The sequence below is a fragment of the Protomyctophum parallelum genome (assembly GCF_964188405.1).
Source record: "Protomyctophum parallelum genome assembly, chromosome: 13".
NCBI classification, from domain to species: Eukaryota; Metazoa; Chordata; class Actinopteri; order Myctophiformes; family Myctophidae; genus Protomyctophum; species Protomyctophum parallelum.
The window spans coordinates 27,026,797-27,041,796 of record NC_139708.1 but is presented as its reverse complement, the minus strand read 5'-3'; the positions used below and the strand labels follow the sequence as shown (position 1 = coordinate 27,041,796).

General features: G+C 44.1%; 1 protein-coding gene across 1 annotated transcript in view; it reads left to right on the top strand.

Moving 5' to 3' along the window:
* Positions 1–15,000, top strand: part of LOC310869506 (uncharacterized protein) — a 38,101-nt gene that overhangs the window by 3,605 nt on the left and 19,496 nt on the right. The window contains exons 2-7 of the mRNA XM_083780277.1: positions 5,188–5,379; positions 10,058–10,119; positions 10,846–10,938; positions 12,386–12,454; positions 12,569–12,613; positions 14,634–14,687. Of these exons, the coding sequence (XP_083636403.1) occupies positions 5,188–5,379; positions 10,058–10,119; positions 10,846–10,938; positions 12,386–12,454; positions 12,569–12,613; positions 14,634–14,687 (515 nt within the window). The remainder of the gene's footprint in view (positions 1–5,187; positions 5,380–10,057; positions 10,120–10,845; positions 10,939–12,385; positions 12,455–12,568; positions 12,614–14,633; positions 14,688–15,000) is intronic.

The window sequence follows — 15,000 nt, the reverse complement described above, 5'->3', positions numbered from 1 at the left end:
CACGCATTGCATGGAAATGTGTCGCATTGACTATTGTTATTGTATATTGCCTGGTATTACGTGGCATCCAGCTATTGCCTGGTCCAGACATTGTGTGGCAATGCCTATTTTTATTGTATATTGCCTGGCGTTACGTGGCATCCAGCATTGCCAGACATTGTGTGGCATTGCCAGACATTGTGTGGCATTGCCAGACATTGTGTGGCATTGCCAGACAGTGTGTGGCATTGACAGACATTGTGTGGCATTGCCAGACATTGTGTGGCATTGCCAGACATTGTGTGGCATTGCCAGACATTGTGTGGCATTGACAGACAGTGTGTGGCATTGCCTCTGGGAGGGGCTGAGAACAGCTGATCTGCAAGCTGCTGGAGCCTGTAAACCATAGAGGCTTGTACAAGCTCACAGCATGCCACGTTGTGAGCTTGTAGATCTACAAGTGTAACACCCGGGATTCGAAACCCGGGTCTCCCCATTACGTGTATCTGTGCAAAGCCAACATCTTAACCACTCAGCCAAAGGGATATCGCTGTGACTCTGGGGGGAGATGTTAGACTTCACAGACCATCAGACTGAGGCTGTGAACCAACTCTGATACACAAGCTCACTACATAGTGAGCTTGTAGATCTGTTATTTCCTCCCAGAATAGACGGGTCCATGTGGTTAACCACTGAAGCCATGTGACGTGTCACCGCAAAACTAGCAGAAACAGTGGATCTACAAGCTAAACCTTTCTGGCTTGGTTTACACTGCTTAATGTGTTGACTATATGCAGACCGCAGCCATCTTGGTTTACACTGCTTAATGTATTGACTATACGCAGACCATGGCCATCTTGCTATCATAGTTTGGAAGCGCCCGTTATCAGTAAAGCAAACTCCTGCTGCCTCCTGCATTATGTGCAAATTCTAAACAGGTGGTACGCATGGGCTGTTCAGTGACATACAACAAGCACTTCCAAACTCCAAAAAGAATCACCTGCAAGGAATTTCTTGACACAAAGTAGCTCATAACATGTCTACAGTGGATTTGTATTAAAGCGCAAATAACATGCATTTTAAAACTGCTTTTAATATTTAATATCATATTGTCTATGTCCCTCAAAGTTATTTCTAATGGTTTGAGCCTCAATCACCACTCTGATATAGCCAGGCCTTGTCATTTCTTTCTGGACTTTGAAAGCAGTTTTGGCTGCAGTACCACAATGTCCTGAGGTGGTGGGGGTGCTGATATGCAGATTATTTAATATTTGAGTCATTATAATACTGATGCTAGATAAAACCAGGCTCGTTTCCATTCCATGCCAGCTTGGAAAATCAACAATGGTGGACATTGTAAACAAAGTGGAAATGCAAATTTGGAACTGAAGACTGAAGAAGAGGAGGAATTATACAAAGTAGGGTGACATTGATGACATCACGATGAGGCCAAAATCAGTTGAGCTGTTCCTGAGAGCAATTTCCATTAAAACACCTATATGATATGAAAGCCTGAATGTTCAAAATTGGTTATTTGTGGGGATAGAAAACACATACGGGAGCCCAAAAAATGTGGGGGGTGTGGAACGCGTGTGTCGAATTTGAAGTCGGTGGGGCAAACGGTTCTCGAGTTACATGGATTACAGCCGTACGTACACACACACACAGACAGACAAACGCGTTTTGGCGCGCAGGCCTTCAGTGTCAAAATACACTGCCGAAGGCCTGCGCGCCGAAACGCGTTTGTCTGTCTGGTATTACTGCTGCTGCGGAGCACTATCACTATTAAACAAAGAATCTTACTTGACTGAGAGTGCGGATTTTATTCATTTTCTCTTTGAATCTGCACGCAGCACACGCCTGAAACTATATAAGACTGTCTGAGTAGATCGGGCCTTTTCCCTTGAAGAGTGAAAGTACATCATAGCTGAGAAAATGCAGGATAAGAGTGATTATACCACAGGTCGTTTCGAGGAATAAATCTGATTGGTCTGATTGGTTGAAAGCCTTCTAGCTGTGGTTAAAACGAGCACCACTCCACACCTAATCAAAACAAATAATTCAGCTGCTCTGTTTTCCCAGAGTGCAGCAAAGTCGGTGGCTAGGCTAGCTAGTTTCTTGGGACATTTGTGGTCGTAGTGACTACATCGGCCATTATGAAAATATGTTTTTTCAGCGATTTACTTAGTTTTAAGGGTAACTGTTGTATACTTACAATATTACACGAGAGGGTGTAGTTTAACGTGATTATTGCCACTTCAGTGATGCTTGCGGAACTCGACTATGTCTCCTTCCTGACCGCATCACTGTCGTGGCAATAATCACGTTAAACTACACCCTCTCGTGTAATATTGCTTAAATCTACATCATAGCTGAGAGACTGCAGGCTATCCAGACTTCATCAGAGACTGATGACGTCTGGACTTCAGAACTGTCTGTCGATTATTATGTATAGGCTCACTCCTTGCCACTGTCTGCGATCCAGTATGATTTTTTTTCATGATGTTAATTAAATTAATATCGTACCAGAAGTCGGTAGAAAAGTCATTCATAGGAACCTTCATGTTGCTTCATGTGTTCAGGCTCTGGTGAGTCAATGGAAAGCAGCTGCTCACGCACATGTGCACGCACACACACACACACACACACACACACACACACACACACACACACTCGTGTCAAACATCATATTTTCCGTAACGACGTTAGCAGAACCACTGGGAGGGTTTTTGGGGCTTTGGGCTTTTTTTCTTCCAGACTGGATTCCAAACACAAAGACTAAACTACATCATCTAGTGTTTAGGGTTTGAGTCAGAGACAGACATGAACGATCATCTAGTGTTTACAGTAACGGAAAAGGTTTTTACAGTACAGGTTTTTACAGTGAGTCACACGTTACAGCGTACTGGGTTTTTACTGAAGACTAAAGATTAGATTTTACAACGCAGACATTTAACAGAAAACTACTATATCTTATCGACCGCTGGGCGAGAAAATTACACCAGCTCAACTGTAACTGAAGTCTCTCTCTCTCTCTCTCTCTCTCTCTCTCTCTCTTATGGTTGTTAGTAGTTGTCCGTTTTTCTTCAGATTTTTTAGCTTTTTACTTGTAGTGACCAATCATCTTTCAGCCCCCCCCCCCTCTCTCTCTTTCTCTCTCTCTCTCTCTCTTTCTGTCTCACACACACACACACACACACACACACGTGCACGTGTGTGTGTTGTGCATGGTTAGTGTTCTGCGTTGAGGTATTTGCAACCTTTCTTTACCCTCAAATAGTTCATGTTTCTGCTTCTCTAAACTGTGACAGAGGAAACAGCAGCGCTCTCTCTCTCTCTCCCTCTATCTCTCTCTCCCTCTGTATCTCTCTCTCTCCCTCTGTATCTCTCTCTCTCCCTCTCTCTCTCTCTCTCTCTCTCTCTCTCTCTATCTCTATCTCTATCTCTATCTCTATCTCTATCTCTATCTCTATCTCTATCTCTATCTCTATCTCTATCTCTATCTCTATCTCTATCTCTCTCTCTCTCTCTCTCTCTCTCTCTCTCTCTCTCTCTCTCTCTCTCTCTCTCTCTCTCTCTCTCTCTCTCTCTCTCTCTCTCTCTCTCTCTCTCTCTCTCTCTCTCTCTCTCTCTCTCTCTCTCTCTCTCTCTCTCTCTCTCTCTCTCTCTCTCGTATATTGTGTTTTTGTGAGAACAACAGTTATAAGTTGGAGTTGTTTCAGTGACAGTATATGAGCTGAATAAGAGATAAAACACCCAGTACTCACTCTTAACGTTCTCAGCTAAATGCCTGAAGCAGGTCTTGGACTGAAACGTTATGTTTCTGCAGATTATTTAATTCTGTGTATATAGTATACATACAGCTATAAGCGTTCAGCATAGCAGCGGCGGCCATGTTGGAGTGCCACACATCTAAAGCCAGTTCATTTTGCATGCGGGCTCGGTTCAGCTTTAAATAATTTACATTAAAAACTTTGAGAAATCTCTCTGGGAAATATGATGAACGGGCTCTGGATCAGATCTGTGCCACGTACTGTACATCCAGAGTGTACTCTGATGTGTTTAAGTAAGTCTTAAACACAAACAAGTCTCATGGAATCTGATTTGGATCATGTTGTTGCAGTCATACTGAGATCAGATCTCCTCAAATCAGAGTTGAATCAGATGTGAAACCTCCTCTGGATGTAAATGTGACTCATTGGGGGAAAAACACATCAGATTCCATCATGTGACCTTTATGTGACCTTTATGCATATACAAACCGGATTTCAGTCCGGATGACGAGACACAGATCTGAATCAGATCTAGATCAGACTGCCGGGTGTAAATGGAGACTATACTGTATTTAGGAGAACTGTACTTGTTGCTTTTCCTTTTCAGCCTTATTAAACATAATAACTTTAACATACTGATTGCCTTATTTCTGTCCATGCTAAACCCCCTCTATGCCTGTTTTACTATTTGAAAAGAAATCACACCTGTGTGAAGTGAGGGGCTGAATTGTGATTGGCTAGCCCATTGACGTAAACATGTGACGTAAATTGTCAATGGCTAATAGTTAAAATGATCGATCTACAAGCTCACAACGTGCTGATGTAGATCGGCTGGTTGAACTATTTTAAAATGTTTTTCATGATAGTAAAAAAGTAAAGAAGTTTAGGGACAAGGGAAAGGCACTGGTGAAAATAGAAGCCCAAGTCCCTTCACCAAAAATATCAGATCTACAAACTCACAACAGGACGCATTGTGAGCTTCTATTTTTAGTGAACGTTCCCCCCCAGAATAGTGATGCTATTCTGGGTTCAAGTGGTTCAACGTGAGAAAATGTGATGAAACTTTCTTTACTTTTCTTCACTTTACTACTCTGAGCTGCCTCTAGCCCCGCTCTAGATTCCTCTGATCTGCCTCTAGCTCCTCTCTAGACCAGACGCAACACAAGGGTTTCAGCGTTGGTCCCAGCCGTGAGGTAATAGTGTCCTGTTGCTAGTAGTTCCACGTAGACACATTTAGACACATTTAGACGCAAGAGTGATTCACTTAGTTCAGTTCAACGGTTGCTTCTATAACTTCATGTGGGTCGACTCACAAGCGTCTGGTTGCGATGGGGCTTGGATGGCGACCCATCGGTGTGGTTTGGGCTATAGGGGGAAAAGCCTTTGGATTACCAATATACAGGTCCATTAAAATATCCTCTCTTCTCTCCCCCAGGGTCAGGCTCCAGCTGTACTCTAGATGGTCAGGTTTATGCAGACCGTGATGTGTGGAAACCAGAGCCGTGTCAGATCTGCGTGTGCGACAGTGGAACGGTGATGTGTGACGAGGTCATCTGTGAAGATACGTCCGACTGCCCCAACCCTGTCATCCCCCACGACGAGTGCTGCCCCATCTGCCCCGACGATGGTAAACACACACACACACACACACGCCCGCAAGCACGTACACACACACACACACACACACACACACGCACACACACACACACACACACACGCCCGCAAGCACGTACACACACACACACACACACACTCACACACACACACACACACACGCGCGCGCGCCCGCAAGCACGTACACACACACACACACACACACACACACACAGACACACACACACACACACACACACACACACACCCCAAACTTAGCGATGCACCCCAACACGTACCCAGTGAGGGACTGATGGACACAGTGTCTCCATGTGTCTCTGTGAGGGACTGATGGACACAGTGTCTCCATGTGTCTCTGTGAGGAACTGATGGACACAGTGTCTCCATGTGTCTCTGTGATACAATTTACAATTTAGGCATTTAGCAGACGCTCTTAATCCAGAGCGACTTACATTTAAGCAAGAACAAAGCATGGGAATACATCACATAAAAAGCATTTATCATTTAACATGCGTAAGCTAAGAAAGTAACAGTGGAATATTTATATAGTGAAACTATACATACACTATACATATAAACTATACATCTTTACTACTATGCTATATATGTGTACTATGGCGTGCTATGACTACATACAATACAATTACAGTGCTGTCTACATAACATGCTATAAATCTGTATCAAATGCTATATAATCCAACAGAAATGCTATCTAAGGGTTTAGGGTAAGTGCTAAGGGCCATGATGGAGTCTGAAAAGGTGGGTTTTCAGGCTACGGCGGAAGATTGGGAGTGATGCTGCAGTTCTGACTGCAATGGGAAGTGCATGATGGACTGATGGACACAGTGTCTCCATGTGTCTCTGTGATGGACTGATGGACACAGTGTCTCCATGTGTCTCTGTGATGGACTGATGGACACAGTGTCTCTGTGAGGGACTGATGGACACAGTGTCTCCATGTGTCTCTGTGATGGACTGATGGACACAGTGTCTCTGTGAGGGACTGATGGACACAGTGTCTCCATGTGTCTCTGTGATGGACTGATGGACACAGTGTCTCTGTGAGGGACTGATGGACACAGTGTCTCCATGTGTCTCTGTGATGGACTGATGGACACAGTGTCTCCATGTGTCTCTGTGATGGACTGATGGACACAGTGTCTCCATGTGTCTCTGTGAGGGACTGATGGACACAGTGTCTCCATGTGTCTCTGTGATGGACTGATGGACACAGTGTCTCTGTGATGGACTGATGGACACAGTGTCTCCATGTGTCTCTGTGAGGACCAACCTGTCAAGGAGACAAGACAGAAGGAGCATGTTGGTTCACAGGTCACAGGTTCAGTGACCTCTGACCTGTGTTACTTTTGTTGATGAGACTAAAGCACTAGGGGCTCCATCCTCGTCACCGCTAAACCTCTTATCCATAAACTTATTTTGCCTTTTCCAAAACATTTTTGAATAGTTCAAATGGCCAGTGTACAAGCTCACAATGTGTCAATGTAGATCTTCAAGCTCACAATGTGTCAATGTAGATCTACAAGCTCACAATGTGTCAATGTAGATCTACAAGCTCACAACGTGTCAATGTAGATTGGCTAGTTGAACTATTCAAAAAGGTTTTTAAAAATAGTAAAAAATGCAAAGAAGTTTAGGGATAAGGGGTTTAGCGGTGACGTAAATACATTCTAAAACCTGCTGTCAAAATGACCTGCAGGGTCAGTGACAGACTAGCCTCGGAAACCCAGACGTTTTTATTTCCAGGGTGGAAAAAAAAGGTCTGGGTACCTATATACAGACAGGGTTAGGCTCCATAGGTGGACCCCAGGCTACCTGTTTAGTTTAATGTCAGCTACTGTGTGTCTACGTCACCACATAGACACACAGCTGACGTTAAACTGTACAATATTTAGCGCTGTAACGTTTGGATTTGATTGGACGTTCACACTCTGTCACATTCCATTCCGATTGGCCACGATTGACTGTGACAATGTTGGTTGGAGACGGTCCTGTTTCTTACAAAATGCCATCGTCAAAATGGTGAATGTCTGATTGGTGTGAGACTTTCAGAAGGTCATCGAATATATGTTTCAACTCAGCCTCATGGTGGCGCTATAACACAGCCCTGGGTAGGAAGCCTAACCCTGACTAGCCAAGCCTGTGTTTTATAGCGCCACCATGAGGCTGACCCAGGTACATTCTATTTTTATTTTCATGAGCAGCTGTAGTTCTATGTTTCTCCCCTGGGATTGATAAATTATTTACATTCCGTACACACACACACACACACACACACACACACACACACACACACACACACACACACACACACACACACACACACACACACACACACACACACACAGTGTTGTATAATAAATAATATTACTTTTTTTCATTCCGTCTTTAGTTTTTTAATCTCTGCGTTTAATCTCTACGTTTTTACAAAATGTCTCGTCAATGGTCTTCCCTCTAGCGCCACCATCAGGCCAAGCTTACAAATGAACACGTCCGGGGAGATACAATTTACAATTTATAATCTTGGCATTTAGCAGACGCTCTTAATCTAGAGCGACTTACATTAAGCAAGAACAAAAAAAGCATGGGAATACATCACATAAAAACATTTATCAAGAAACATGCGTAAGCTAAGAAAGTAACAGTGAAATATCTATATAATGAAGCTATACATATAAACTATACATCTATACTACTATGCTATACATATTTACTATGACGTGCTACATACAATGCAATTATAGTGCTGTCTACATAACATGCTATGAGTCTGTATCAAATGCTATCTAAGTCTACAGAAATGATATCTAAGGGGGTGGGGTAAGTACTATGGGCCATGATGGAGATTCCCCTGTTAGCTTTATTTATTTATTTTTTACAAAATGTGACAGTTTCTTACTGAGGCTAAGTAGTAAGTCATTGATGTTTTTCCTTTGTTTCTTCAAGTCATATATGAAAGCAGGGAATCCTAGCTTCAAATTGACATATTGGTTGTTCAGTTTGACCCACCAGTTTTGGAGATATGGCTTATAGTAATGTCTTGCAGAGAAACAGCGAGTTGAGAAAACAGGCTTGAAAGGTTCACTTCTGTGGTCTCTAACATTACACCTGCTACATGTTTAAGCATTTATTTCATATTTACATGTCTTCTGTGGTCTCTAACATTACACCTAGCTACATGTTTAAGCATTTATTTCATATTTACATGTCTTCTGTGGTCTCTAACATTACACCTAGCTACATGTTTAAGCATTTATTTCATATTTACATGTCTTCTGTGGACTCTAACATTATACCTAGCTACATGTTTAATCATTTATTTCATATTTACATGTCTTCTGTGGTCTCTAACATTACACCTAGCTACATGTTTAAGCATTTATTTCATATTTACATGTAGTCTTCTGTGGACTCTAACATTACACCTAGCTACATGTTTAAGCATTTATTTCATATTTACATGTCTTCTGTGGTCTCTAACATTACACCTAGCTACATGTTTAAGCATTTATTTAATATTTACATGTCTTCTGTGGACTCTAACATTACACCTAGCTACATGTTTAAGCATTTATTTCATATTGACATGTCCATTTCAGCTCTGACATTTATCTCAGACATGCTCTAGTATATGTGAAGAGTCCGCCTGTGCTATTAACTCATTTTGGAGTCCTGAACAGTTAGTCTTGCTGCTATGACTGTCTCTGTATCAACAAGAGTCACAAATATTGAGATAAAGAGAAAAAGAAAATCCTCTCATTCCAATCACGCCAGCAATACACATTCTGACTCCTCACTCTTCAGTGTTTGTGTTTGTTTAGTGTTTGTAAACACTACAAGCTGGGACTCATGGGAGTCCCTCATGGGAGCCCCTCATGGGAGTCCCTCATGGGAGCCCCTCATGGCAGCCCCTCATGGGAGCCCCTCATGGCAGCCCCTCATGGGAGCCCCACATGGGAGCCCCTCATGGCAGCCCCTCATGGGAGCCCCTCATGTGAGCCCCTCAGGGAACCCCTCATGGCAGCCCCTCATGGTAGCCCCTCATGGGAGCCCCTCATGGCAGCCCATCATGTGAGCCCCTCATGGCAGCCCCTCATGGGAACCCCTCATGGTAGCCCCTCATGTGAGCCCCTCATGGTAGCCCCTCATGGCAGCCCCTCATGGCAGCCCCTCATGGGAGCCCCTCATGGCAGCCCCTCATGTGAGCCCCTCATGGGAGCCACTCATGTGAGCCCCTCATGGTAGCCCCTCATGTGAGCCCCTCATGGTAGCCCCTCATGGCAGCCCCTCATGGCAGCCCCTCATGGGAACCCCTCATGGTAGCCCCTCATGTGAGCCCCTCATGGTAGCCCCTCATGGCAGCCCCTCATGGCAGCCCCTCATGGGAGCCCCTCATGGCAGCCCCTCATGGTAGCCCCTCATGGCAGCTCCTCATGTGAGCCCCTCATGGGAGCCCCTCATGTGAGCCCCTCATGGCAGCCCCTCATGGCAGCCCCTCATGTGAGCCCCTCATGGCAGCCCCTCATGGGAACCCCTCATGGCAGCCCCTCATGGGAACCCCTTATGGCAGCCCCTCATGGGAGCCCCTCATGGGAGCCTTTTTTATTATTTTTTATTTATTACATAACATGTATGTTATGTAATACATGTTAATTTCCTGTCCATTTCTTCAGGTTTCCCCCAGGAGCCCCAAGTCGAGGGACCCAAGGGAGACCGTGGACCCAAAGGAGAGAGGGTAGGTCCACCCGTCTGTCTGTCTGTCTGTCTGTCTGTCTGTCTGTCTGTCTGTCTGTCTGACACACTGTACAGCAGTGATTTTGGCCCCATACACTAACCCCACCCCCCCATAGTCGATATGAAAACAATAATGATTGGTCATAGTCATGTGACCACCAGTCACGTGATCCCGTGGAATACCTTCCCTGTGATGTCATAGTCATGTGACCAGTCATGTGATCCAGTGGAATACCATTAGCTACTGTACAGTTGGAATGCATGTGATGTAATTCATTATTGTCCACTTGATTAATCAAACTGAGTACTGAGTACGACAGGAAGACTAACAACACTAAGTGAGTACTGAGTACAGATAGCAATACGACAGGAAGACTAACAACACTAAGTGCACCAACTACGACTTTAGACTCACTGACTTATTCGTGAATCCCAAAGGTTCAAAGTACTCTTGGTGATTTGGGGGCGATAAACTATGACCTCAAGCTGCCATTCAAGATGGAACATAACATCCGTTTGGATTTGAGAAGAATCCTTTGATGAGGACCTTTAACCATCTCTACCTGAGAACACCAACCATCTAACCATGTCAAAAGCCTAACCACAGACCTTCTAACCATGTGATAACAGACACTCTAACCCCAAACCATTCTCTATCTGAAAACAACAACCATCTAACCATGTCAAAGCCTAACCAGGGTCTTATCTAACATCTCCATGTCTCCAGGGTCTTCCCGGTGCTCCCGGCAACGATGGAACCCCCGGTAGGAACGGAAACCAAGGACTTCCAGGACCCCCCGGACCCCCTGGCCTAGGCGGAGTAAGTACTGTTACTGTACCCCCCCCCCCTCCCTCAATCTGATCTCTGACCCCTAGAGACCCCCAAATACTGTACGACCCCTCAACTGTGACCTCTGACCCCTAGAGTACTGTACCCATAGAGTACTGTACTCCCCCGCTATTCATGTCCGTGGAAGTTGCTCAAGCACCCGGAAGGACCATCTCAGAACGTCTACTTCCGCATTTGACCACCAAATTTTGGTGGTCAAATGCGGAAGTGCAACCGAGCGCTCCAAGCCCAGCGGCACGGGGTTTTCTGGCCATGGATCCACGGGTCCGCCTGCAGTCCCTCCTCTTACCACTTCAACGTTGAAGAGCCTCACTGGGGCCTTGACTGTACGCCCCCCCCCCCCCTCAATCTGACCCCTAGAGACCTCAAATACTGTACCACACATCCCGTAGACTAGAGTGTCAGTGTCAGACCCTGAGATAACTGACCGCTGATATAGGCCGTGTTAGGGGGGTGTGTGTGTGTGTGTGTGTGTGTGTGTGTGTGTGTGTGTGTGTGTGTGTTGAGTAATACACAGATGTTAATAACTAGCATTATTGTTCTGTGCAGAACCGCTGCAGTTCCCCAGATGCCCACAAGGTGGCATAACAGTTCCCTGTTCCGCTTCATTTCCCCTTAGTGTTGTTTCATTGGCTCAGAAACAGCTGCGTCATGACATCATTCTCTATGACATCATGCATTATGACATACTTCTCTATGACATCATGCATTATGACATCATTCTCTATGACATCATGCATTATGACATCACTATCTATGACATCATGCATTATGACATCACTGTCTATGACATCATCCATTGTGACATCATGCACGTGGGAGAAACACATGCCATGATGTCACAAAATGAGAGGTGTCATGTGGTATAAATCCCAGCCAATCAGAACACGAGCTGTGAGAACCTGATCTGGAACATGACACATGTATGCCCCCTCCTGGACACCTGGGGTACTGCAGTGTATGCCCCCTACTGGACACCTGGGTACTGCAGTGATGTGATTGCTGTCTGGAAGAAACCAAATAACTAATATGTTTTTTAGGCTTTAGATTTTATTCTTTATTTTCCCCATAAATCAGTTCTATTGATCTATATGATATGACTGGACTGTTCATGGAATGGAATGGAATGGAAAATACTTTATTAATCCCCGAGGGGAAATTGAATTGTTACAGCAGTAACAGGCAGCCAGCGTTACGCTGTGTGTATGAATGACTTGAAATTATTTGAGAACAGATGTCGTATATATTTACAGTATATTTACATATATCTAACAGTCGTATATATTTACATCTCATCTGGTTGTCAGATGTTTAGAAACTGTATTTCTGTATTGATCATATTGTATAATTCTAACTGTATTTCTGTATTGATCTTATTGTATCATTCTAAATTTATTTTATTGTGTTTTCGTTTCAGAACTTCGCTCCTCAGATGTCTGGTGGATTTGATGATAAGTCAGGAGCTATGCCTGTTCCCGGACCTATGGTACACACACGCACACACGCATGCATGCACGCACGCGCGCACACACACACACACACACACACACACACACACACACACAAACTGACGTTCTCTCTCTCTGTGTTTGATTGACAGGGCCCCATGGGATCCCGTGGACCCCCCGGAGCTCCCGGTTCAAGTGTAAGTACACCACTTCCTGCTTCCTGTTTTACCAAACCTAGGAGCGTATGAAAAGAAGGGACGCCGGGGACACACTGGAAGTGCCATGAAATGGATGGCAGTGATGGAGCTGGAGCAGCCAATAGTTCCATCATGAATACAGTGATGGAGCTGGAGCAGCCAATAGTTCCATCATGAATACAGTGATGGAGCTGGAGCAGCCAATAGTTCCATCATGAATACAGTGATGGAGCTGGAGCAGCCAATAGTTCCATCATGAATACAGTGATGGAGCTGGAGCAGCCAATAGTTCCATCATGAATACAGTGATGGAGCAGGAGCAGCCAATAGTTCCATCATGAATACAGTGATGGAGCTGGAGCAGCTTACGAACAAACTATTTATGAACCATTGAGACCTTTGTCTTATAATCGGTTCAGGATTATAAAAGAAGACATAATTATCACAGGTTGTTTTCTAATCACTTGCTTTTCGTGCACAGTACATCATTTTATTTGAGTATCTAAACAGCAGCAGGAATCGTTTCTGTTCCCGGGGTATCGCGAGATTTGGCTGCCAGACAGGAAACTGTGGACAGTCTTGCGATACTTGGTACGTTCAGAAAGGTACATATTGCTCTTTAGATGCCTCTATAAAATTCCACAGTGTACACATCGAAAAGCAACACAGCAGACAATAATGTGTTAATCTTCTATTATTTTCCAGAAGCGATTACTTTACAAAGGTCTCAGTCGTTCAGAAATAGTGTTTATTCATATTCTCCACTCTGCTCCATTGACTCCAGTGTATGTAAATAGTGTTTGACTCTAGTGTATTCCAGAGTTGGGCAGCAGAGGGCAGCAGTTTGCCACCCAGGGTGAATCTAGTTAGGTATAGTTAGCTAACTAACTAGCTAACTAACTATTCCAGAGTTGGCCAGCAGAGGGCAGCAGTTTGCCACCCAGGGTGACCAATCTGCCGTCTGGAATTACAGAGAGAGAGAATGAGGAGAAAATGACCTCAGTGCCCTTTCCTTTCATTTGTTCCTAACTCTCCTAGGAGAGTGACACGCTTTGATCTCGCCGCAAAGCGGGTGCCTATGGGCGATAGTTCCAAACATTGCTCCTATGGCTGGAACTATCCCATTGAGATAGAATGAGCACTTCCGCATTCCATTGTTACAATGAGAGTCAACGGGAGTGTCATTACTCTCTTACTAGATTACTCTGGTTCTACCCGCCTATGTCACTTCCTGTTTACAGTGCTCTCCCTGTTCTTCTTCCACTTCCCAGGATTTATTTTCCTGTCATTGTTATGATTAATATGTCACACCTATGATGTGACAACGAAGCTGATTCTTCAATATTTATTCTTGATAAGAATCTGCCAGATATGACAGATAAATATGACTTTACAACACTTTAGTTAGCGGGAATCTGGCCATCACCACACCTTCCACCTCGGAAGAAAGCCTGGTTTTGTAAGTTGGACTTGTAATAAAAAATAAAAGGCTTTACCAAACAAACTATTTATTCCACAACGTACTTGAAGAAGTGTGTCAGATTAATTGTTTTGGCTAATTCTGATTCTGCTTTGGGGTTTCTGACGACTAGAAATCAGACTCTAAAACATCACCCCCTCCCCACCACGTCATGATACCCAAATGAAATGGAATGCCACCCAGGTAGGCAATTCCCAAATGGAATGCCACCCAGGTAGGCAATGCCCAAATGGAATGCCTCCCAGTCCAGGCTAAGTTAGCAGTAATAGATTCTTCACAGTGGATAGGTGGCTATTTGTCTCCCCCTAGTGGACTAGTGTTATAATACACTACTACACACAAAATCAGAATCAGAATCATCTTAATTGTCACATCGCAGTGGCTGAAATGTGTTTTAGTAGATACTAAAACACATACTAAAAACATACTAGTTTTTAGTCCATAGTTTTTTTGTGCAGTTTGTTTGTGTGTGCACAGTTCCAAGTCCAAGGTTCTTCATAGTTATAATGGATATGTGTGTGTCTCTGTCTCCCCCTACAGGGACCTCAGGGATTTACTGGCCCTCCTGGTGAGCCTGGTGAGGCTGGTGCTTCTGTGAGTATTATTATGATTATTGTTATTATTATGATTAGTGTTATTGTTATTGTGTGTGTGTGTTTGTTTGTGTGTGTGTGAGGATCCTTGCATGGTTGCCATCAGAGGAAACACACATACTATTAAAATACACACAGTCTGGTCTTGTAGCCTCGCCTTGTGTTTATGTTTATTTATTCAGCAATGATTTTATTGATCTGAATCCAATGTTTTATCATTGTATTGCCGGTTTAGCTTTAATTGCAACAAGACTTTATCAAATTATCGTACAAGTGTCTGGAAACACTGGCTCACACGCGCGCGCGCACGTGTG